Source organism: Chelonoidis abingdonii, chromosome 5 (genome assembly GCF_003597395.2).
Source record: "Chelonoidis abingdonii isolate Lonesome George chromosome 5, CheloAbing_2.0, whole genome shotgun sequence".
Classification (NCBI taxonomy): Eukaryota; Metazoa; Chordata; order Testudines; family Testudinidae; genus Chelonoidis; species Chelonoidis abingdonii.
Genome location: NC_133773.1, coordinates 137,247,652 through 137,274,028, shown reverse-complemented (window position 1 = coordinate 137,274,028; position 26,377 = coordinate 137,247,652). Strand labels below are relative to the sequence as shown.

Here is a 26,377-nt window from a genome sequence, read left to right as displayed (position 1 = left end):
CTCCTCCTTGGCCGTCTCACCATGCATCTATGTCATCCCATGCGGACAGTGCTTCCTATGCACAGGACCATGACTTAGATGTCTGCAGCCGTGTCTTCCAAGAGACCCAGGCTCAAGACCAAGGACCTTGTCAGTGGTCCTTCTGGACACCTTGGGCATATCACCAAGCCCAAGGTGGACCTCCAGTGCTATCACACTCCATACCGTCGGAGCACCAGGTGCCGAAGGCTACTGTTAGCTGCCCCCCCTCCTGCAGGTATGGAGGATGCTCCTATTCAGGCACCAGACCCTCAGGTCCCACCAGAGCCGGACATTGCCCAAGTCCACGAGAGAACAGAGGACCCGATTGTCCCTGGCCTTTCCTCCTCTTCTTCTCCAGATGAAGCGGTGGCGGGGACATCCTCCTTGGGCCCTCCTCCAATTGACCTAAGGTCACATCAAGATCTCCTGAGACGGGTGGCCCTGAATATGAACCTCCAGGTGGAGGAGGTTCCAGAGATAGAGGACCTGGTGGTAGATATTTTGTCAACTGACACTCCCACAAGGGTGGCCTTACCATTTATTCGGACGATCCAAGCGAAGGCTGGTACCATCTGGCAGTCTCCAGCATCTATTCTGCCCACAGCTAGGGGAGTTGAGAGGGAGTACATGGTGCCCTCTAAGGGGTACGAGTACCTGTACGTACACCCTCCTCCCTGCTCCCTCGTCATCCAATCGGTTAACGAAAGGGTGCGCCAAGGCCAGCAAGCCCCTGCCCCAAAAGCAAAGGAGGCAAGGCGCATGGATTTATTGGGATGTAAAATCTACTCTGCGGGGGGCCTCCAACTCAGGGAGGCAAACCAACAAGCCCTGCTTAGCTGCTATAACTATAACACCTGGGCGGCGGTTGAGAAATTCACAGAGTTAGTCCGCCAAGACTCACATCAAGAGTTTGCAGCACTTTTGGAGGAAGGAAAGAAGGTGGCGAGAATTTCTCTCCAGGCCTTGTTAGACGCAGCCAACTCCGCAGCCAGAATGCTTGCTTCAGGAATTGCCATGAGGCAAATATCATGGCTTCAGGTGTCAGGCCTTCCACCTGAATTGCAGCATACGATACAGGACTTGCCCTTCGAAGGTCAGGGCCTATTTTCAGAAAACACTGACCCTAGGCTGCAAAGTCTGAAGGACAATAGGGTGATCATGCGCTGGCTCGGGATGCACACACCGCAGACTCAGCGCAGACTCTTCCGACCCCAGCCTCAGCGCCCTTACCCCCGCCTAGACAGTGGCAGGACTTCGACAGGAGATGTGGTTGAGGCAATCGTAGACGGCAGTCCGGACCCCAAGGGGGTCAGAATCACGCCCCGCCAAACCGCCCGCGGGACCTAAACCAAACTTTTGAAGGCACGCCCGAGGGTGACGTACCAGTTGTTCAGCAGGATCCTTTCCCTTCCTTTTGCAACTACTTCTCCTTTTTCCTCCCTGCATGGACCCAACTAACTTCAGATCGTTGGGTCTTACGCACGGTAGAATTTGGATACCACCTTCAGTTTATTTCGCCCCCCCCACCACCTATCCTTGTCCCTCTTCAGGGACCCCTCTCATGAGCAAATCCTCTTGCAGAAGGTGAGGTCCCTCCTTGCCATGGGAGCTATAGAGGAGGTACTGGAGGACTTCAGGGGCAAGGGGTTCTACTCCCGCTATTTCCTAATTCCCAAGGCGAAGGGAGGTCTCAGACCAATTCTAGACCTGCGGGGACTCAACAAGTTCTTGATAAAGTTGAAGTTCCGCATGGTATCCCTGGGGACCATCATCCCATCCTTGGATCCTGGAGACTGGTATGCCACCCTCGATATGAAGGACACGTATTTTCACATTGCCATTTATCCTCCGCACAGACGGTACCTCAGGTTTGTGGTCAACCATCAACATTTCCAATGTACGGTCCTTCCGTTTGGCCTCTCCACAGCCCCAAGAGTGTTCACAAAGTGTATGGTCATAGTCGTCGCCTCCCTCTGTCATCAACGCATACACATCTTCCCGTATCTCGATGACTGGCTCATTCGCGGGGCCTCCGAGACCCAAGTAACGCGGCATGTGGGCATCGTCAAGGACTTATTCATCCAACTAGGCCTGATGATCAACCTAGAGAAATCTACTCTGGTTCCCACACAAAGAATGGAGTTCATTGGGGCCATTCTGGACTCCAATCTCACCAGGGCCTGCTTGCCACAGCCGCGGTTTCACGCAATGATATCGATTATACAAGGCCTACAAAAATTCCCAACCATTTCAGCTTGAACTTGTCTTGGCATCCTGGGTCACATGGCTGCCTGCACATTCGTGACCAAGCATGCCAGGCTACACCTACGTCCCCTTCAAACTTGGCTCTCCTCAGTATACCACCTGGGGAGACACAGTATAGACAGGATCCTCACGGTTCACCCGAGACTCCTAGGCTCCCTTGACTGGTGGTTGACACCCTCCCTGGTGTGTGCAGGGATGCCGTTCCATCCACCCCAGCCTTCTATGGCCCTGACAACGGATGCGTCATCTCTCGGCTAGGGTGCTCACCTCGGACATCTTCGCACTCAAGGCCTTTGGAACTGGCCTTGCACATCAATGTCCGAGAGTTGAGAGCAGTCCGCCTTGCGTGCCAGGCGTTTCAACAGCATCTGCAAGGCCATTGTGTCTCAGTGTTCACAGACACCACAACGGCCATGTATTACATAAACAAACAGGGGGACACGGTCCTCCTCCCTTTCTCAGGAAGCCATTCAACTCTGGCACTTTTGTATAGCCCACTCGATAGACCTAGTAGTGTCCTTTCTCCCAGGGATTCTGAACACTCTGGCGGATCGACTCAGCAGATCCTTCTGCTCTCACGAGTGGTTGATCTGTCCGGACATTATTCATTCTGTTTTCCGGAAGTGGGGATTTCCCCGCATAGACCTCTTCGCTTCCCGCGAGAACAGGAAATGCCAGATGTTCTGCTCCTTCCAAGGTCTCTCCCCCGGCTTGATCTCGGACACTTTCCTGATACCGTGGATGAGCCAACTGCTTTACTCCTTTCCACCATTCCCGCTGGTTCACAGGGTCCTGCTAAAGCTCCACAGGGACGGAGATCACTTGATCATGATCGCCCCAGGGTGGCCCAGGCAGCACTGGTACACCATGTTGCTCGACCTGTTGATAGCCAGCCCAATTACCCTGCCTCTTCACCCAGACCTCATAACTCAGGACCATGGCAGACTTCACCACCCAGACCTGCAGTCCCTTCACCTCACAGCATGGCTCCTGCGTGGTTAAGCCAATCAGAGTTACGCTGCTCTGCCTCAGTACAACAAATACTCTTGGAGAGCAGGAAACCTTCCACTCGGTCTACATATCTGGCCAAGTGGAAGTGTTTTTCCTGATGTTGTGAAACGCAAAATGTTATTCTCACCGAGGTCTTGATCCCCACCATCCTGGAATACCTCTGGTCTCTCAAACAGCAGGGCCTAGCAGTATCATCATTGAGGGTGCACTTGGTGGCCATTTCTACCTTCCACCCAGGGGAGAGTGGCCCCTCCGTGTTTTCACACCCTATGGTTTCCAGGTTTCTCAAGGGCTTGGAACACCTATACCCCCAATTACGCTGCCCTGCCCCTACCTGAGACCTCAACCTGGTCTTAACCGGACTTATGTCTCCACCATTCGAGCCGTTTGCAACTTGCTCGCTGCCATACCTGTCCTGGAAGACAGTTTTCCTCGTAGCCATTACATCGGCCAGACGAGTCTCCGAGCTTCGGGTGCTCACGGTGGACCCACCGTATACTGTGTTTCACAAGGACAAGGTGCAGTTGCGACCACACCCAGCATTCCTCCCTAAAGTGCTATCGGCCTTCCATATCAATCAGGACATCTTCCTTCCGGTCTTCTTCCCTAAGCCGCACTCCTCACGATGGGAGCAACAGTTGCACTCCCTAGATGTCCGTAGGGTGCTCACATTTAATATCGAATGGACGAAGCCCTTTTGTAAATTGCCCCAACTCGTCGTCGCAGTGGCAGACCGAATGAAGGGCCTACCTGTCTCCTCCCAGAGGATCTTCTCTTGGGTGACGGTGTGCATCCGCACTTGTTATGACTTGGCTGATGTTCCCTCGAGCCATCTCACCGCACATTCTACCAGGGCTCAGGCTTCATCTGTTGCCTTCCTGGCTCATGTACCAATCCAGGAAATATGTCGCGCAGCTACCTTGTCCTCGATCCACACCTTTGCTTCACATTATGCTCTGGTTTAACAGTCAAGAGATGATGCAGCCTTTGGCTCAGCAGTTTTGCATTCTGCCACATCTCACTCCGACCTCACTGCCTAGGTAAGGCTTGGGAATCACCTAACTGGAATGAATATGAGCATGCACTCGAAAAAGAAAAGATGGTTACTCACCTTTGTAACAGTTGTTCTTCGAGATGTGTTGCTCATATCCATTCCAAACCTGCCCTCCTTCCCCGCTGTTGGAGTAACCGGCAAGAAGGAACTGAGAGGCAGTTGGGTCGGCAGGGATATATATCAGGTGCCATGCCGGCGTCACTCCAGGGGGTGCCCAGCCGACCCACCGAGTGTTGCTAGGGTAAAAATCTTCCGACGAACGTGCATGCGGCGCGTGCACACCTAAATGGAATGGATATGAGCAACACATCTCGAAGAACAACAGTTACAAAGGTGAGTAACTGTCTTTTATTTCACCTCTGTATTTGGCACTGGTGCAACTGCTGTTAGAGCATTGTGTCCAGTTCTGGTGTCAACAATTTAAGAACAATGTTGATAAATTGGAGAAGGTTCAAAGAAGGGCCATGAGAATGACTAAAGGATTAGAAAACCTGCCTTATAATAATAGACTCCAAGCGTTCAATCTATTTAGATTAATAAAAAGAAGGTTAAATGGGGACTTGATCACAGTCTATAAGTACATGGGGAACAAATATTTGATAATGGATGTTTCAGTCTAGCAGAGAAAGGCATCCAATGATCCAATGTCTGGAAGCTGAAGCTAGGCAAATTGAGATTGGAAGTGAGGCATATATTTTTAACAGGGTAATTAAACTTTAGAGCGATTTTTCCAAAAGGTTGTGGTGGATTCTTCATCAATGGTAACCTTTAAGTCAAGTTTGGATGTGTTTTTTTTCTAAAAAGATCTGCTCTAGAAATTATTCGGGGCAAGCTCTCTGGCCTGTGTTCTACATGAGGTCAGGTTAGATGATCCCAATGGTCCCTTTTAGCCTTGGAATTTATGAATTTAGATGCTGAGCACTTTTAGCTCCCATGAAAGCCAGTCAAATCTGTGCATGCTTGGCATGTCTGAAGTTTGGGCTATTTTCATTGAGAAAAAAAATTAAAAAAAGACACACATAGATCACATGACCTTTCATATGGACAGCTAATTTAATACTAATTAGAGCACCTAATTAAAGTGCTGTGAAAACTTTTTAAAAAACCCTTTTTTTCCCTCCCCAAAGGTGACAACCCTTGTTAACACAAGCAACAAAGGGCCATCTGGTAAAAAGAAAGGGCGATCTAAGAAGGCACATGTGTTGGCTGCTTCGGTAGAACAAGCTACCCAAAACTTTTTGGAAAAAGGAGAACAGATTGCTAAAGAGAGCCATGATCTCAAAGAGGAATTGATTGTTGCCGTAGAGGATGTACGCAAACAAGGTATGTACAGTGAATCTGTCATAACTCTGAACTTATTATAATTGCTACATGAGAGAACATAGGGGGGAAATCAAATCAGTATCTTAGATGTCTGTATACTGATGCAAGAAGTACTGGGTATTAGCAGGAAAAAATAGAAATGCTGGTTAATAAGCGCAACTATGACATAGCTGGCATCAAAGAGACTTGGTGGGATAATACACATGTCTGAAATATTGGTATAGAATGGTATAGACACAATAAAGATAATGGATTTCAAGAAGGCAGACTTCAGCTAACGCAGGGAATAGGTAGGTAAGATCTCATGGGAAGCAAGTCTAAGGGGGGAAACAGTTCTAGAGAGATGGCATTTTTTCAAAGGGATATTAATAAGGGCACAAGTACAAACTATCCCACTGTGTAAGAAAAATAGGAAGTATGGCAAGAGATCACCCTGGTTTAACCAGGAGCTCTTCGATAATCTGAAACTCAAAAAAGAGTCCTAAAGAAATAGAAACTAGGTCAAATTACAAAGGATGGATATAAACAAACAACACAAGTAAGTGTCAACAAAATTAAAAAGACCAAGGCACAAAACAAGATTAAATTAGCTAGAGATATAAAAGGTAACAAGAAAATATTCTGCATATACTTTAGAAGCAAGAGGAAGACCCAAGGACAGGGCTGGCCTGTTACTCAATGAAAAGGGGAGAAACAATAATAGAAAATGTGGAAATGGCAGAAGTGTTAAGTGACTTTTTTGTTTCAGTTTTCACCAAAGAGGTTAGTAACAAATGGACATATAATATGGTGAATGCCAGTAAAAAAGAAGGTAGGATCAGAGACTAACATAGGGAAAGAACAAGTTAAAAATGATTTAGACAAGTTAAATGTCTGCGAGTCACCAGGGCCTGATGAAATACATCCTAGAATACTCAAGGAGCTGATTGAGGAGATATCTGAGCCCTTGGCCCTGATCTACACTGAGGTGGGGGTGTCGACCTAAGATACACAACTTCAGCTGTGCGAATAACGTAGCTGGCCGTGAGGACGGTGGCAAGTCGACCACTGCCAGTCCCCCGTCGACTTTGCTTCCGCCTCTTGGGAGCTGGAGTTCCAGAGTCGACGGGGAGTGTGTTCGGGGATCGATTTATCCACGTCTACACGAGATGTGATAAATCGATCCCCAATAGATGAATCACTACCCGCTGATCTGGTAGTGAAGACCTGCCCTTAGTGATTACCTTCCAAAAGTCGTGGAAGACTAATGAGATTCCAGAGGACTGGAAGAGGGCAAAGATAGTTCCAATCTATAAAAAGAGAAATAAGGACAACCAAGGAATTAAAGACCAGTCAGCTTAACTTCAGTACCCAGAAAGGTAATGAACCAAATAATTAAACAATCAATTTGCAAACACCTAAAAGATAACAAGGTGATAAGTAACAGTTAGCATGGATTTGTGAAGAACAAATCATTTCAAAGCAACCTAATAGCTTTCTTTGATAGGGTACTAAGCTTTGTGGAATGGGGGGAAGCAGAAGATGTGATATATCTTCACTTTAGCTTCTCATAAACAAACTAGGAAAATACAACCTAGATGGAGATAATAGAAGGTGGGTGCATAACTTTTTGGAAAACTGTTCCCACACAGTAGTTATCAGTAGTTCACAGTCAAGCTGGAAGGGTATGTCAAGTGGGTCCTGCAGGGATCAGTTCTGGATCCAGTTCTGTTCAATATCTTCATGAGTGATTTAGATAATGGCACAGAGAGTACACTTATACAGTTTTGCGGACGATACCAAGCTGGGAGGGGTTGCAAGTGCTTTGGAAGATAGAATTAAAATTCAAAATGATCTGGACAGACTGGAGAAATGGTAAATAGGATGAAATTCAATAAGCACAAATGTAAAGTACTCCACTTAGGAAAGAACAATCAGTTGCACACATACAAAATAGGAAACGGCTGTCTTGGAAGGAATACTGCTGAAAGGGAACTGGAGGTCATACTGGATCACAAACTAAATATGAATCAACGGTGTAACACTGTTGCAGGAAAAGTGAACATCATTCTGGGATATATTAGCAGGAGTTGTAATCAAAACACAAGAATTAATTCTCCCACTCTACTCCGCACTGACTAGGCCTCAGCTGGAGTATTGTGTCCAGTTCTGGATGTCACATTTCAAGAAAGATGTGAACAAATTGCAGAAAGTCCAGAGAAAAGCAACAAAAATGATTACAAGTCTAGAAAATATCACCTATGAGGGAAGATTGAAAAAAATGGGTTTGTTTGGTCTGGAGAAAAGAATATTGAGGGAGGACAGGATTACAGTACATAAAAGGGAGGTGGTGAAATTTCTATCCTTAGAGCTTTTTAAGGCCCAAATTGACAAAGCCCTGGCTGGGATGATTTAGTTGGGGTTTGTCCTACTTTGAGTAGGGGGTTGGACTAGATGACTTCCTGAGGTCTCCTCCAACCCTAATCTTCTATTATTCTATGATTCCATGAAAAGGTTGTTACAAGGAGGAAGGAGAAAAAATGTTCTCCTGGGCCTCTGAGGATAGGACAAGAATCAATGGACTTAAATTGCAGCAAGAGTGGTTTAGGTTGGACATTAGGGAAAACTTCCTAACTGTGAGGGTAATTAAGCACTGGAATAAGTTGCCTAGGGAGGTTGTGGGATCTCCATCGTTAGAGATTTTTAAAAGCAGGTTAGATAAACACCTGTCAGGGATGGTAGATAATACTTTGTCGTACCTTGAGTGCAGGGGACTGGACTAGATGACCTCTCAAGGTCCCTTCCAGTCTTATAATTGTATAATTGCTGGATGATGATCATGTGATTAAAACTATTTATATGGTGTACATTGCATTATATTTTCAATATTTGTACAAATAACTAATTGTTTATTCAGTAGTAGCCATGTGTTTAGCTGAACATTATAGCTGGGTCTACAACTGATTTTTTTTAAAATTATTTATTGGTTGTTCAGGGGAAAAAATTAGTTGAGGTTAAATTGAAACCAATAAATGCTTAAAAAGTTGATGGAGCTGGTTGAACAAAATATTTTGTTTGGCATGAAACATTTTGCTTCCGGATATTTTAAAAGGCTAGAGTCAGGGCCAGCTCTGACTTTTTTGCCACCCCAAGCAAAAACAAACAAACAAACAAAAACAAAATCCAGGGCACAGGATGGCCAGACCCAGAGGCAAAGCAAAACAAACAAACAAACAAACAAAAAGACAGCTGTGCCCCCCTAAGATTGGACGGAACGCCGCACCTTAGAATCTGTCGTCCCAAGCACGAGCTTGCTCATCTGGTGCCTGGAGCCAGCTCTGGCTAGAGTTACAAAATGGAGAGAGGGAAGGCAGAGGTGGTGCCCACACCTCTTATAACGTTTAGCCCAGTGATTATGGCACTCACTGGGGATGTAGGGGACCTACGTTCAAATCCCCTATGTTGAGGTGGAGCATCCTAATGAGTGGGATGTGAAGTATTCTGGGGCCAGTTTTTTTCAGTCTCTCCTGTTGAAGCTGTTCCTCAGTATAAAAAAATGTAATAGATAAAGAGTGAGAACAATTGTGATTCCATAGGCTGGTGGTTAGGGCACTTATCTGGATGCTGGTACTGCCATGTTCAAGTCTCTCTACTTTAACATCTATTCTGGATGCATGTCTAACCCCTGAATTTAAAATATGAGGGAAGTGACACCACCACTGATCCCATCCCCCCAGTGCATTTTGTGAAGGCCGCCAAAGTCCCCTTGTGAATGTACTCGGAAAAATGTGGGTGTAGGGTGGGACAAAACTGTTTGGAGAATTTGTGTCAAATTCACAAATAGTTTTGCAAAGGCTGGAACTGATTTTTTCAGTGAATAAACTGAAAAATGTCCAGCTCTACTGAACATTCTATCTTAGGTAATTTGCCACATCATCTCATCACTTTGCCTGAGCTCCACTAACTCAGGAAATAGGAAACTCAGAGATTGTTCAGTGTCCTGAATGACCAGTGCTGATGCAAAACCATGAGGCTGACTTTGCTTCAAGTTATTCTTTAACTATGTAGAGGATGAGCTTTTTTTCCTATAATGAAAATTACAGGGAAAATAGTTTGCAACTCAGTTAAGCTCTTAATAGTGGCTTAAAGAAAAATTATGTATAGCATATATATAATCAATATTTTGTGTGGTGAACAATTTAATAATTATCAACCAAATAATGCAATGATGTAGAATTCTTTGGTTTTTAAATGTGTAACACAAAGATTAGCATAATCTTATCACAAAAATATAAGCAATATTAAAATGTGATCTTCACTATTTAGCTGCTGGTTAAATTGATGTTAAGGAGACCTTGCATATTTTATAGAATGGTAACTTCAGAATATACCAACAATATGCAAGCTACTCATCTATTAAGCATCTTTCACAGAAGTATGTGGGAAAGAAATTTAAGAAATTTCATTTTATAACAGTTACAATAGTTTGCATTGTTATTATAGGACACCTGCTTTCAAATAAATAATAACTTTAGTAAGGCTTTGGAAATTCAAAAGTAATCTTGTATCCTTGTATCTCAGATAAGAATTTTAAAGGTAAAATACACAGCAGGTGTGACAGTTGTGGCAATTTCCTGCAATATCCTTGAAAAACCTTATTGAATGAAGTTTAAGTATTTTTGGAGTCCATTGTATTAAATGCAGTGGCTATGTATTGTTGTGGGCTGGGGTTGTATGTAACCTCTCTGGCGGAGAAATGATGTGAATCCTTGAAAGTGTCATGAACTTCAAAAGTCTACGTTGAACAATGTGGCAGACAAGAATGGATTTTTGGGAGAAACAGTGCCAAATGGTTTGCTTGGAGAATCTCTAGGGAAAGATGAATGCAATTTTCCCAGCTATGGTTATTTAAAAAAAAAACAACCTTTGGATGCTACCCACTGAGGAGAGGACCGTTATCTGCTGATTATCCGTTCCAGACTCTCAACATCAAAGGCCTAAGCGGTATAAAGGAAAGAGTAACCTATTCATGGGGATGCTAGTTCTGAGCTTTGTAATCAACAGGGAAAAAAAACAAAACAAAGAACACCTTTGTTGGGTTTGAAGCAATGACTCCTACCAGTTCCTGAAATTGGAGTTGGGGGATGATCTGTGGTAAACTTATTAGCATAAATGTTGGTTCTTTTATTGTTTTTAATGTTTTCTCTGGGATACTTACACCTTAAGAATAACTGTGCTTACTTATAAAGAGCTGTGTGATAACTTATGACTGCTCGCAATTTCAGCTGTTCAGCGCCTCCAGAGAGAAAGCAAAGCATAGCCACTGGCCTATCTAGGCAGTCTGGCTTATTGGGGATATTATAGTGTAGGCAGGGAACTGTGTAGTCTGGAAAATCCCCGGTCATAAGAGAGACACACACTGGTCTCTATCGAAGAGAGGTGACACCTAAGGAACCAGAAGCCTAGAGTGGATGTCCTTGAGGGACGATGGAGGGGAAAATACACATGCAGTCCCTCTTAATTGTGACAGTAAAGTATTTCAATCTCTGATACTGAGTTAAAGGGGAAAAGCAAGAGGCTGGTAGTGAATTTCCATGACAAACTTTTCACATTTATTGACTTTGATTAAAGCTGTCCTCTTTAGTGGCAGCGTAATAAAGCTCTTGTCAATTTTCTCATCTGTAAATCCTATTATCTAAAGATACCATCTGCCAGGATCTTCTTTCTTGGGTCTTAGCACAAGATTACCAGAACTTCAGCTATGATTTTTAAAGGCACCTAAAAGAGTTAGGTGCCCAATTCTCAGTGTTCCAATGAGACTTGTGTCTTGCTCATGTAGGACAATTTGGAAATACCATCATCAGTAGCTCTTAAATAATTTTAATCCTGAGAGTAGCAGTAGCAGTATAGAGTGCAAATCAGGCCCTTTCTGGCTGATTTATACCTGTCCCTGGCAGTCTGTTCCATCTTGATGGTGTCTAGGGAAAGATTTACCTGTTTGTTTTGGTGTCCCCTTAGTCCCACACCTGTTTGTTCTTGGTGCACTGAACTATAATCCAGAATTTCCATGCTGACCTCAGCACTCTTGTTCCATCTCAATATGTGGTCATGTGGCGATATCCCTTTGGTGCTTTGACAGTCATTCAGTTTTGCTTTTCTTAGTCCATTTGTGCCTAACTTAGGGTGATCCATGTAGCCGATCTAATCTAAGCATAGATAACATGTTTATTATCATATCTGAGTGCCTTATTCAGTTTATCAGTGCCTTATATTAGTTTACCACTAATTTGATTTGTAAACTTGTGATTCATGAAGTTAAAGGCACCTGAGAGGAATCCTTCCCCTCCCCCCATTCACTAGATTTATGGCACATGACCACATTTTCAAATTGCTCACATGCCTCTTTTTAAAAACATGGTGTGTGTGTGTGTGTGTGTGTGTGTGTATAAAGCCACAGAAATAGTGTAACAAAAGATAAAATTCTTGAACAGTACTCTGTGAAACACTACAGCAGGGGTCGGCAACCTTTCAGCAATAGTGTGCCAAGTCTTCATTTATTTCACTCTAATTTAAGGTTTCACGTGCCAGTAATACATTTTAACATTTTAAGAAGGTCTCTGTCTATAATATATAACTAAACTATTGTTGTATGTAAAGTAAATGAAGTTTTAAAATGTTTAAGAAATTTAATTTAAAATTAAATTAAAATGCAGAGCTCCCAGACCGGTGGCCAGGACCCAGGCAGTGTGAGTGCCACTGAAAATCAGCTCACATGCTGCCTTTGGCACACATGCCATAGGTTGCCTACCTCTGCACTACAGAAATTCAGATTATGTTCTGACTCTATATCTGTCTTAAGAATGGGGTGGATTGTGGGTCTGCAAAACATGATGGGTTTATTACTATATGAGCAAGAGAACTCCGTGTGCTATTTTTAATACAGTGGCACATGGACCATTCCAGCTGTGGTGAAACATGAACTGACACGTTTAACTAATGACATAATAAATTGCTGAAATAAAAAGCTCATGGTATGTTTTGCAAGAGCACTGTGTGTGGATTTCCTGGCTACATTTTATATTGGGTAGTTCCTATCTAAAAACTTTCCCGGTGGTTTCAACTGGATATGATATTCTTCGTTTCCAGTCCTAAATTGCTGTATCCTGTTGTTTGCTGTTAAACAGCTGGCATCGGGATTGTAGAGGGGTGGTTACCTGCTCCTGGCCTTCGGGGCGGAGAACAACCCAGGAGAGGGCTGTGGCTGGGGCAAGAAGCCTGGGCTGTTTAGGGAAGGTAGGCTCAGCTGTGGCCAAGTCCCAATCAGGCCCGGCTGGCCCCTCTAAGAGGCAGTGAGCCAGGACCTCACTCGGTCTCTCTCTGCCTGTAGAGGGAGAAGGGCCTGGCTGCAAGGTGCTAAGTAAGGAACCAAGATTGGAGCAGGGCTGGGGAAGGGCCAGAAGAGCTGGGGAACTCTGGCCTAGGAAAGCCACAGGCTCCAGGCCTGGTAAGGCCTATTAGGTACTGGATTGCAGAGGCAGCCCATGGGTAGGCAGAGGCAGCAGGTCCAAAACTCCCTTAGCCTATGATGAGTGGCATACTCTGCAGTCCACCCCAGTGAGTTGGGGTTAGACGGGGACTGGCAATAGCCTAAGACTTAGGTGAAGTGGGGATAGTGGGTGGGGGTTCCCCTGGGAGGGAGAGACCCTGAGACTGAGGAGGTCAGAAACCCAGTGAAGGGGCACAGGGTCCTGGGAGGGACACGGGGGCCAGAGTGAGATAAGGCGGATCACCGGCCTGCAGAGGGCACTGCTGGTTGGAAAATGAACTAATCCCTGAGGACAACCAGCCGGAGGCGCCGCAGGGGTGAGTCCACACCCTTACTGGGATGCATTTCATTAGAAACGATTGTAGTTTGTTGTTTGCGCAGTTCTTTGGGATCCTACTTGTTAAAATGGACTATTCAAATGTAAGATCATTATTACTGAAAGAAAGTGGAAGAAGTAAGATTTTTTTCACACAGCAGGAATGAGGCAAAACATCCTGATGATCAACACTTTCAGTTTAACAAGTCAAGAGTTCTTGAAAGCAGATATTCTGGCAACAAGGAAACAGAGCTCTTTCATGTCTCTTGCAAATGTCACACTCACAGAATTATTACAAAAGTAATTCTAGGTGTGTTTATATATCAGAAAACATAAGTCTGAACTTCTTGACTAACCTAGCAGATTTAACAAGATTGCCAGACGGGTCAGAAAATAATCTCTAGTCTTAATTCAAAATGACTGTACACTAATTAGAATGTCTAATGATGATTTCTCAGATAACTAGAACTAAAGCCAATGCCTTAAAATATCGGTGCCTTAAGATTGGCCCCCAAATAAATGGACTGATTTTGAAAGGGTGGTGAGCACCTTTTTAAAGATGTCTTGGGTTTGAAAATGTTAGTCTTTCTTTGAACTCTTTTCCAGTTGCCATTTTATGTGATCTCTAGACTTTTGAATCATGCAGCATTAGAATCTCCTCTGATTTACACATAGCCAATATACGTGGAATAACCTCATATGAGGTTACCAAAAATTGGTTACCAAAAATCAGTTACCAAAAATTGTTTTTAAGATTCTGCTTTTTTTTAAAGATTTTTTTGTGCATGCTATTAGAGAATAAATATGTCTGCGTCCACCCCAAAATGAAAACATTACACCAGTTCTTGAAGTTTTGTGAGCCTTTTGAAATTCAGACAATTTTTCAATGCCTCATTCAGTTGAGTCCTTTTTTTCATTTTTGAATTATGTAAAATACTGTTTCCTATTATCTTCAATACCTTATTGCCATCAATCAACATGTAGTTATAACAAAGGTATAAACAAATGTTTCTCAACTATAAATGTATCCTTTTGTTACAAATTATCTGTCACTAGGTGAAACATGAAATCAACAATATATTTTTTAAATAAACCATTTGTAATAATTTAGTGTGAACACATGAGACCTTTGTACTTTTCCCCAAATACAACATATAGTACTCTATGGGAATGACTGCATAGAATTTTAAATGATTACAAAATACTCTAATATTTTTAATAAAAATAATTTGAAACTGTAAGAAAAGTCAAACTATTCAGAAAATTACATGAACCAATTTTCTGTATCTTCGTGAATGCTTTATAGTTGAATGGATAAATGTATAATTAGAATCAGTTACTACAAAATTCCATAAATTAATTTAATACTATAGTTAATGTAAAGGAGAAGCTGGCTTTGGTTAAAGTCAATAGCGTATAGTTTTAGAAATAAAACTAATTTTGGAGAGATATTAGAAATTGGAAAGTAACCGCTATTAAAATTATATGGTGTGTGAAATTTAACATTGCAATTATTATGCCAATGGCTGTCTGATTTTGGTGTAATTATCACAGAAGCACATCAAAGACACAGAATTTCAGCAGGAGACTTTTTTTAAATATGAGCTGTAATTTACTATTTTTAGACTAATGTGATATTTACTATGTATAACTCAACGCAAACGCATCCAGGAGTCTGAACTTTGTATCTTAGAATAGAGGGATGGCGAAAGAGCTATTAAATCATTGGATGCATCTCCCTGTCACTGCAGAAGTGTTTCATATTTGGGAACAGTAATACATAAAACCAGAAAATTAAAGAAAATTAAAAGTTAAGCCCACCTTCTTTCTCCAACATTTCACTTCCCTTACAATTCCCCCCTGTTTTCAGATGCCTTGGGGAAAAAAGATGAGGAGCAAAGTTAATCAGATCTGCTCTATTTCAGATCAACATTTGGAGTATATTCCAACACAATGGAACTAACTACAGTTCTGATTTATAATAATGATGCTTCTTAAGTTTAAGCATCTTTGCTGATCTCAACAGCAGCAGTACGGTATGGAGAGAGAGAGTCAGAGCGCATTAACTGGCTGTTACCTGATCCTGTGTCAGACCCTGCTGCTTCCTAGGTTTTCCCCTTCTTGGGGGGTTCTCAAACTCTTCTGTATCAAACCATCCACCTTTTTTGAGGTCCACTTATTTAATCACCAAAATTCAGTTTGCATGCTCACTTCAGGGGTGGGTCTATAAAAGTAGTGATGGGTTCTTCAGTCCCCTATATATACTACAGGAGGCAGAATCAGATCTTTTTGATTGGCTGGACTATAACTCCTACTACTGAAGAGCCCCTCCCAAATTATCTCTGTCTCCAAAGTGAAGTAGGCTAAGTGTCAGGTTCTCTATAGATCATAACCTGATTATTTTTTCTTTTTCCACTTTTTTCCCCCACTAGGCCCTGTTTTCTCAACTCTCCAATTTTGGGGGCTACTAACTTTTTAAGGGCCATTTAAATTTGCTCTACTGAGCTCCAGACAGTTGAGAGAACTTTACTAAGCTCTCCCCCCAAATTAGCCCCTGGTAATGGCTGAAAAGCAAAAAAGAAGGGAATGGGTAGAGCCTTGTTTGAGGGCACTGAAGGGGAAAAGTGTTCCTTTTGCTCAACCGGACAGCACAGTGGTGTCTGTGAACAAATAGCCCAGAAAGACAAGGGTTTGGGGAAAAAAGGTACCCAGGACTCTAGGGTTCAATCTGTGACCACTGACATAAACCAGGACCCTTTGCCAGGTGTCACACCCCAGGTGGGTGTACTGTGTAGGCTTGAGGAGCTGAAGCTAACAGAACTGGCATGAGGTAATTCCCTCGAGTCCCAGTCCCCCCTCCAACAGCCAAAGTACAATGCCAGGAGACTATGTGTTGCCAGAGACACCCCTCTTCCTTCAGAGGAGTGGGTACTGCAGTTAGGGGATCCTCTTTGTCCCTCTGGGATCCCAAGAACCACCTGCAGACGGGAAAAAAAATCAATATCCTGCCATTGCCCACCACTCTCCTTTGCAGTAGGGTTTCAGAGGCCATTTTGGAACTGAGTGCATTAGCTCCTCAGGGAGTGGCCTTTTTGGAAAAAGCTCCTGCACAGTCTCCTTCTCTGCAGCATCTCACAATCTTCAACCTGCAGAAGAAAGGGGACAAAGGACGAGATATAGATGTAGACACTACTCCTCACCCACTTCCCCCTCCTCCTTGCTAGAGCTCAAGCAGGGGGAAAAGGAACCAAAAAGCAGACATAAATCAAAGAAATCATCTAAATCTAGACACTCCTCCTCCAAACAGATGTTCAGAATCCAAGGCATCTGGGAATTGCCTTTTTGATATGTCCCATAACTTTCAGCCAAAAAAGACTTAAAAAAGGAGTCAAGGATGAGGTCAAAAAGAGAGAAAATACCCGTAAATATTTTCCAACAGGCTCGAAAACTGACCCTCACATTCCCAATCCAGTCATCATGCTTGAAGTTGCAAAGGCTGAATTGGAATATCCAGGAAAGGCAAAGAGTCTGACCAAAAGAGCAACAAAATTCTCAAATGTCCACTAGTCAAAATGGATGCAGCCTTGTCCAACCTTGTCAAGGACACTGTCCTCTTTGCTGAAGGGGACTTCTTACCCAAAAATATCTCTGACAGAAGGATGGAATCAGCTCTCTACATAGGTTGCTTCATAGCCACAGGAACAATGACTGTTATCCCAGAATAGTACTTGCTTATGCCGAGTCCCTGCTTTCTTAGATTCCCAAAAAGGCAAAGAGAGCCAAAGAGTTGGGCTCTTCCTTAAAGATAATCTCTCTAATTTCTAGTTCTAGTTTCAGATGCCATGGTCAATGCCTTCAGGTTCACTGCCGGATCAATGGCATCCAAAACACTGGGAAGAAGGCATCTTTGGCTATGGACATGGAAGGCAGATATTTCCATAAAGGCGGGGTTGATAGCAAAGCCTTTCTCAAGAGAAACTTTTTGAGGAACCAATAGAAAAAGCCACACAGAATATTCTCTGGCCTCAAATTTCTCTGTTAATGATAAAGTTCAGCAGAGAGATTTTAAATAATCTTTCCACTCCAGGAAGCCCTTTGGTGTTACAGAAATTCATATAGCTATGGTGGAGAGACAACAGATTCTTTAAGAATAGATGGGAGAAAGCCAGGCCCAATAAGATAAACACAGAGGTGACTCCTTCTCCTGGTTTACCTCCACCCTTGACAAATGAGGGAGAGACGTCATTTCAAGGATTATGCCATAGAACTCAAAAGGACCCGCATCCCAGATTTCTCACCTCTCCCTCAACCAGTCCAAGAATAAGGCTGTGTTCAAACGCATAGACTACTTTTTCCAAATTGGTTCAATAGAATTTGTCCTGGAGCAGGAGCAGGTCATGGGCTTTTTGATTTAAAGACCAAATACCTTGTGAGGCTCAGATATTTTTTCTGAGTAAATTGTGTCATTACTTCCTAACTTGTATTAATGGTGAAAAGAATCCTTCCCTAGTGAATTTATCTAATCTATCTGCCTATACAATATATTATTTTCTAGGTTTGTATAGATTTCCCATCATCATAGTATCTAGGTGCCCTATGTGTATTTAAGAAGAAATAATCATTCCCCTTTCTTTCCCATCCAGGCAGCAGCTAGCAGCAAAGTAGCAAATTATTTAAAGTGTGTGTGTTTAAAAGAACACATTCATAGAAAGGTTTGTCAGAGAAATGAATTCTGCATTTAGTGCTGAATGCAGTGAGTCTTGTAGGCATTCATATCTCATCTGAAAGTGAGTTGTGGTCTCACCCTATGAAAGTTCCTTCTTCTGCACTCAAATCTCCACACATTGGCCAATAGTTTTATCATTACTGTCATTAGCAGTCCTTTGCCTCTTATTCTGAAGTGGTCTCTCTGATGGCTAGTACTAGTCCAGTGGAGGACTTTGAAAATCAGGACAGAGGCCTTGAATTCAACTGTGTATTCAGTGAGGAAGCAGTGGAGTTGTAGCCTGAACAATGGCATCTCATTATTCCAGTAAATATTCATAACCAATTTAAAGTGCTTATTAATTTAGACGTAAGTTCAATTGTTATTCATATTTGCAGTGCAAACTCTAAGGAATATTGTACACTAAGTGCCACTCTGTTCTATTTGTTAGTTCATTCAGACCATTTTCAAATCTATTAATTATCTTTCAGCTCTTAGAGAACATAGCTTCTGAAAGATATTAAAGTTCCAATTCCAGGATGATACAAAGCACCTGTAATGAATAATAGACATTGCATAGAATCTCAAAGATGTTTTGGTTTTAAGAACAAAGTATTACCTCCTAAACAATAAACATGACAAGACATTGTTTTGAGATGGAGGGAAATGAAGAACCGAGTACCTTCAACATCTGGGGAAGCATTACCTCATTCTGATACCAGCTTTCTTTCTTTTTTAAAATTCACAACAGGGGTGTAGTATCTCATAGATCCTTAGCCATTAAATTTTCCAGAGAAGCTACTCCTTGCTGCAGAATTATGGTCCACATTCTAAAATTTACATTAAAAATGAAAGAAAATAGAAATCAGGAGCTAATTTCCTACTCAAATCTCTGGTGGTCCAAGCTACGACAAGGAGAGGATTTTGGGTAAGGAAATATAGGGCTTTTAACTTAAGTCAGTCAGGGGCTAGGGGCCTATATCAGAAAGCCCTATAAAATAGCATACGAATAGTCTGAACAGGGAAGAACTAAGGTTAGTAGGGAGCAGGCTGAGCAGGACGCCTCAGAGGAGGGCACCACACTTGGTTATAAAGGAACTGGCTTTGGATATAGCTTGAGTTTTGCCTTTTTTTAATTTGAGTTCTGTTTCACCTTATGTTTTTGTTTTAACCTGTTAAATTTATAAAGTCGTGCCAGCATATACTGGGGAGGAAAGTTCTCTCTCCCAAAGATTCTTGCTGTTGGAACACATTGGTGGACTCTGACAGTACTTAAAACAGCACTTACAGAAATGTAATAACTGTTTTACTGGGGAAAAATAATGAAAATAGAATATCTAAACAGTGTGACTTTTTTCATATTTAACTTACAACATTTATATAATGTTTTTTATAGAAGTGTTATGGAAATTCATCCTTGTATGACTGTATTTTAAAGGATGCATGATTGCTTTAAAATGTCTCCGCTTGATTGTACCTCAAAATGTAACAAGACAGAGAGATGTCCTGCCCTGAAAAGGTGGCAATCTAGAGCCTTGAGTGACTGCAAAGAAGTAATTATGATTTCAGAGCACTACAGGAATGACAGAGAGTTGTTTTCCATGCTCACTAGCTGTTTTAATGCTTCATTAAAGGCTTCATTAAGGACAGACATTTCTGCATGTACACACATACCAACTCTGCATCCGACAAAGTGGGTATTCACCCATGAAAGCTCATGCTCCAATACGTCTGTTAGTTGATAAGGTGCCACAGGACTCTTTGCAACTTAGTTAGAAGCTCCTGGACAATCAGTAGTGAGTTCTGTCGGGGTGCAAAATTGGCATCCATTTGAGCACCAGTCAAATCCAGCACAGTCCTGCTGGGAGAAGATAGTGCTGGAATCTGTGGGTTGGATCTCAGTGCAGTTTCCTATAATTTTACAGAAGTCTGTGAGATTTATACTGGGAAACACCATTAAGGAGGAATCACAGACTGAAGGCCAAATGTCTTCAGGAGGTATACTACATAAATGAACCAAAGACAAGTGTGTGAGCCTAACACCTGCAATAGTTGTCAAGTTTTCTTTCTGTTCTTATTTGAAGTTATGTATATACTCAGTAGTGTGAATAGCTGAAATAATTAGTTGTGTAGCAAAACTAAATGTTTTATCTACTTGTCAATATAATACCCAGGGTGAGCCTACATGAAAGCAGAAGTTATCTAATTATCAGAAGTTCCAATCCCTGTGTTTACTTTGTATGGTATGATATATTGGGGTTTAGGCCCTGTGTTATATTCTTCACTTAAAGGAAAGTAACAAATCTCTAGTATCAGAGGAGTAGCCGTGTTAGTCTGGATCTGTAAAAGCAGCAAAGAATCCTGTGGCACCTTATAGACTAACAGATGTTTTGGAGCATGAGCTTTCGTGGGTGAACCCACTTCATCAGATGCATGTAATGGAAATTTCCTGTGGCGTATTATATGCAACCAGCTAGAGGTAAGAAGGTAGTCATCAGGAGGATGAGGCTCTTCTCTAGTAGGTGTGAAAACCAAGGAGAGAAACTGGTTCTGGTAAGATTGGCAAGCCATTCACAGTCTTTGTTAATCGCTGAGCTGATGTGTATAATTTGCAATTGAACTGAGGTTTCCCACCAGTCCTTCTTGAAAGTCTGCAGTCCTGGAAGGTTTTTTTTGCCTGCAGGATGGCCACCTAAGGTCTGAATATAGTGTGTTCCAGGAGGGTTGAATGTTCTCCTACAGGTTTTGTATATTGCTATTCCCAATATGCTGATATTGTGTCCATTTATCCTTTCCATAGAGGACTGTCCAGTTTGGCCGATGACACTAGCGGAGGGGCCAATGGCTGGCAATATGTGCGTATATTAACTGTTGGAGTGCAGGTGAATGAACGTGTGACTGTGTGGCTGATCTGGTTTTAGTCCCCTGTGATGGTGTCGCGCTGCAGGATGGACACCAGTCGGCGCTCAGATAAACCAAAGACTGTGAATGCTTGTAACCTACAGAACCAGTTCTCCTCCCTTGGTTTCACACACATCAACCTGGCTACGAACAGGGCTCATCCTCCTAACTGAGACTGCAACCTCATTATCTCTAGCTTGCTTGCTACGCATATTTATACCCTGCCTGGAAATTCTATTACACTGCATCTAGACTAGTGGGTTATTCACCACACGAAAGCTCATGCTCCCAAAACGTTGTTAGTCTATAAGGTGCCACAGGATTCTTTGCTGCTTTAACAAATCTCTAGTTAGAGATGTTAGTCTAGCTAGGGTGCATTGTAACTGCTGTGTTGTAACAGTTTATCTTTGGAGTGTTATTCACAAAAAAGGAGTTTGAAATGTGTGTGTGTGTGTACCTGTCTTATGGTAAAAAACTAGTACTGGATTCCTAAGAAGAGAAAGAAAGTGAATCCTATTATAATTTCCCCTTTTAATATTTGGAAAGTTCCTATGGAAAATCCAGCTGTAGTCTCTTGCAAGGATAGGGATTCAGGATCTGTGCAAATACTTCAAGTCAGAGAGAAGAACTCTGTAGTACAGAATTGGTAAGTAGATTGACTTTGCCTCTCCATACATAGGTTACACTATCATAACTTTGTAGTTGTTAATGATGCCTCCACAGGAATAAACTGTCACAGGCTTCCCCCAAAGCAATGATTTTAACCTGACAAACATTTGAACAAATATCCAAAGACACAATTAAACAGGTGCTCAGATACCACCATGATAAGCATTGTATAAACGCTGAGATAGGACACCAGTTGTTGGCGCTAATGAGTATTTAAATCACCTAGGGTATGTCTACACTGCAATTAGATAGTCCCTTAGTCCGAGCTCCACAAGCCAAAGTCAGCCGGCACAGGCCAGCTTCAGGTTTTTAATAGCAGTGTAGACATACCCCTACAGGCTAATTACCTCTGTGTTTCCCTTCTTCTCAAGGCTAATTTACAGTTATCATGCATTCATTGGAGATATTACCTGCCAAAAAACCTTGAGTTTTTTGTATGTAGCTACAGGATACAGACATCATAGATATAAATAACAGAGCAGGTTTATTTTAACACTTAACAGGAGAGAAAAACACAAGCTCAGTGGAGTTACACCAAGTCTGAATGTGGCCCAAGGTTTTATGTTATGCAAGAGACTAAAGATAGATCTGCTGTGCACAGACACACATTTATGTCTAACAGAGTATTTGTTTTGAAATTATGTTATGGAATTTATTCCTAGAATTGTTTTTCTTTTTAATTTACAAAGTACCTAGAGCTTGGCATAAGCACATTTTCTGTATAAAAATAATAAAAAAAAAATACAAGGGGAAAAGCTTTGAAATTTAATAAAAGCAAGTATAACAAAAATAGTAAAAGCAAACCAGAACCAGCACTTGGCACAATCAGATTGTAACCAGGTCCTTTCTCGTGCCTATATCACCTTGCAAGTGTGCTATCTACTTCAGTACCCTGAATCCCTGGGTTTCACCCACTGACTATTCAGATTAGAAAACCTAGCCCTTAGGGGGGAAGGCGAAGGGAGGAGGGACACAAACCTTATTCACAAAGGCTGTTACACTAAGGGCATGGATATACTTGTAGATGTAGAGCACTTTGAGTTAAACCAGCCTTCACAGAGTGCAGTGGGGAAAGCACTGCAATCTGTCCACACTGACAGCTGCAAGCTCACTGGCATGACCACATTAGCAGCTCTTGCAATGGCCACAGAAAGCAGCGCATTGTGGTAGCTATCCCAGCATGCAAGTGGCTGCAACATGCTTTTCAAATGAGGAAGGTGGGGTGGAGTGTGACAGGGAGTGTGTTGTGCGTATGTGGGGGGAGAGAGAGTGGGTTTTGGGGGGGCTGAGAGCATGTCAGCATGCTGTCTTGTAAGTTCAGACATCAACAGACCCCCCTCCCCCCCACCCTCGTCTCTCTCACACACAGCATTCCACTATAATGATTGCTTTGTCTCAGAGCAGATAGGCATTGCTGGCTGTCAAATGGAGCTTTCAAAGGGCATATGGGCATGCCTGCAGTGATTTCAAAACAATGACAAGAGTGTCCACTTGACTTAAGGGGATTATGGGACATTTCCGGAGGCTGATCAGAGCGCAGTAATGCAACACCTCATTCACACTGACGCCTGGGTGTTTCAGCCAATGTGCACCAAGTGTTAATCTTCTCGCCGAGGTGAAGTACTAGGCACGCTCTAGCCCTGGAGTCAGAGAGCTCTATGTGTCTTGCCAGTGTGGACGGGTAGTGAATTAGAGTGCCTGCAGCTGCTTTAATGTGCTCTAACTCGCAAGTCCTACATTGGTCATGTAGATATGAGATACGTCTCCCAAAACCTTTCTTTAGTAAGCACACTCTGTTATTCAGAGTTCCTCCTTCACAGTCTTGTTTCTAATTCTCAGTTCTCTTTAGCTTTTCATTAGCCACCTTCCTAAACGCATTTAGTTGAGATTTCACCAATGTTGCACATTCCTTCCTTTATAATCAGCATGGTATGCTTTCTGTCCTTTTTACATTATTATATAAAAGCCACCATATCTTTCTCCAACATTTTCCTTTATATTAAAATTGAAAAAGTCATTCTTCTAAGTGAGAGATTTATAAAAGAGACAATATTGGTGAGATAATATAATTTATTGGACCTACTTCTGTTGGGGAAAGAGATAAGCTTTCGAGCTTACACAGAGCTCTGCTTCAGGTCTGGGAAATGTATTCAGCATGTCACAGCTAAATACAAGGAGGAACAGATTGTTCAGTATAAGGAGTAAATAAGGTGTCCCAAGCCTCTGTTGTCAGAGGATGGAGATGGATGGCAGGAGAGAGATCACTTGATCGTTGTCTGTTAGGTTCACTCCCTCTGGGGCACCTGGCATTGGCCACTGTCGGTAGACAGATACTGGGCTAGATGGACCTTTGGTCTGACCAGGTACGGCCGTTCTTATGTTAATACAGATTGGAAGAGACCATTCAAGATGAAGTGAGCAGTTAACACCTCTGTGGTTGTAGAGAAAAGGTGGTTTAGTGGGTTACAGATTGTTATAATGAGCCATAAAAGTGTCTTTATTGAATCCATTATTTTTGTTGTCAAGCAAAGTTAAGAATTTAAGCTCCCAGGCTCACCAAACTTTTTGAAGGTGTGCAAATTTCCTTTGAAGAGGAGAATTGATATGGAGTGATTGTTTTGTTAAAAGTGTTCTCCCACCAGTGATATGGTATTTTTGTCTTTTATCATTTTTCTCTGTGAGTTCATTCAGGAATGTAGTGATTTGTTTCAACCACATAATTTGTTAAAAGTGTTCTCCCACCAGTGATATGGTATTTTTGTCTTTTATCATTTTTCTATGTGAGTTCATTCAGGAATGTAGTGATTGGTTTCAACCACGTAGTTGTTACTGGGGCATTTATTGCTCTTGATTAGGTATACCGCATGTTGTAATAGGCATGTGTAGGACCCCTGGATCTTGAAAGCTGTGTTGGGGGAAGGTACTGATCATTGTAGCAGTGGAGATATGTCTGCAGGTTTTGCATCTGTTGTTCTGGCAGGGTCTGGTGCCTCTTTAAGTTAGTGCATCCTGGTGTGTGGGGAGCTTGCTTCTGATTATGAGCTTAGCAAGGGTGGAGAGTTGTTTAAAGGCCAAAGGAGGGTGTTCAGGAACAACTTCTTTCAAGCTGTGGTCCTCATCAAGTATGGGTTATAATTGGTTAATGACACCCTGTATGAGTTCCAATGTGGTTGCATGGTCAGTGGTTGGTTTTTTTCCTGTATTGAAGCAGGTTGTCTCATAGAATCATAGAGTTAGAAGGGACCGCAAGGGTCATCTAATCTAACACCCTGCCAACATGCAGGATTTGTTGCATTTAAATCATGCAAGACAGATGGCTATCCAGCCTCCTTTTGAAAACCTACAGTGAAGGAGACAGTCTGTTCCATTGTCCTGCTGTCCTTACAGTTAGGGCAGGTCTACATAATGGAGTTAAGTCAACCTAAGTTATCCAACTCCAGTTACATGAATAACATAGTTATAATCAACGTAACGTTGGTCGACTTATTGCAGTGTCTACACCACGCTGGGTCAACGGGACAAACTCTCCCGTCAACTTACCTTACGCTTCTAGTTCTGGGGGAGTACCCCAGTTGACGGGAGAGTGATCTGTGGTTGATTTAGTGGGATCTTCATTAGACCTGCTAAATCGACCCTTGGTGGATCAATGGCTGCAGCACTGATTCCTGGTAAATGTAGATATATCCTTAGAAAGTTTTTCCTGAGTTTAAATTAAATCTTCTGTGCTGTAGTTTGAATCCATTGCTGCTTGTCCTGCCCTCTGTAGCAAGAGAGAACAATTTTTCTCCATCTTTTTTTATGGAAGTCTTTCAAGTATTTGAAGACAGCTATCATGTCCCACCTTAATCTCCTCTTTTCCAGACTAAACATACCCAGTTCCTTCAGCCTTTGCTCATATGGCTTGTATTCCATCCCTTTGATCATCTTTGTCACTCACCTCTGGATCTTTTCCAGTTTCACTACCTCCTTTCTATACAATGGTGACCGAAATTGTACTCCAGCTGATGCCTAACCAGCGCTGAGTAGAGTGGTACTATCACCTACATGATTTGCATACCGTGCCTGTGTTAATGCAACCCAACATTGCATTTGCTTTTTTTTTGCAACAGTCTCAGGGTATTTGGGTGTCCCATTCCATGACACAATTTGATAGAGTGTCCTTGTTTGATGAAGGCAGTTTTTAAGTGTGTTAAGGTGTTTCTCCTTGGAGCATATTCTGTGGTATCTGTAGATATCAGATTTCTTGGTGTATTTGAGGTTGTTATTGGAGCTGTGAAAGTAAATATGGTGATCTGAGGATTTCCTGTACATACTTATCTGTAGGATTCTATTGTTGAAGCTGCTTATGGTATCTAGGAAGTTGATGCTGGCGTGGGAGTGTACTAGAGAGATTTTGATGGATGGGTGGTGTTCTTGAAGTTGTGGTAGAAATCAATGAGGGAGTGTAGGTTGTCTGTCCAGAGGATGAAAGTATCATTGATATATCTCAGGTATATCATTGGTTTCATGTTTCATTTGTGAACAACACTGCAAATAAGATCTATCTGTCTAAATGCTATATTGTGCTATTTCACATCCCTTTTCTGA

At 42.5% G+C, this 26,377-nt stretch overlaps 1 protein-coding gene across 2 annotated transcripts in view; it reads left to right on the top strand.

Annotated features, from left to right (window-relative positions):
- CTNNA2 (catenin alpha 2) overlaps positions 1-26,377 on the top strand; it is an 826,679-nt gene that overhangs the window by 179,224 nt on the left and 621,078 nt on the right. For both annotated transcript variants that reach the window (XM_075066660.1, XM_075066659.1), the window contains exon 3: positions 5,479-5,674. In XM_075066660.1, the coding sequence (XP_074922761.1) occupies positions 5,479-5,674 (196 nt within the window). The remainder of the gene's footprint in view (positions 1-5,478; positions 5,675-26,377) is intronic.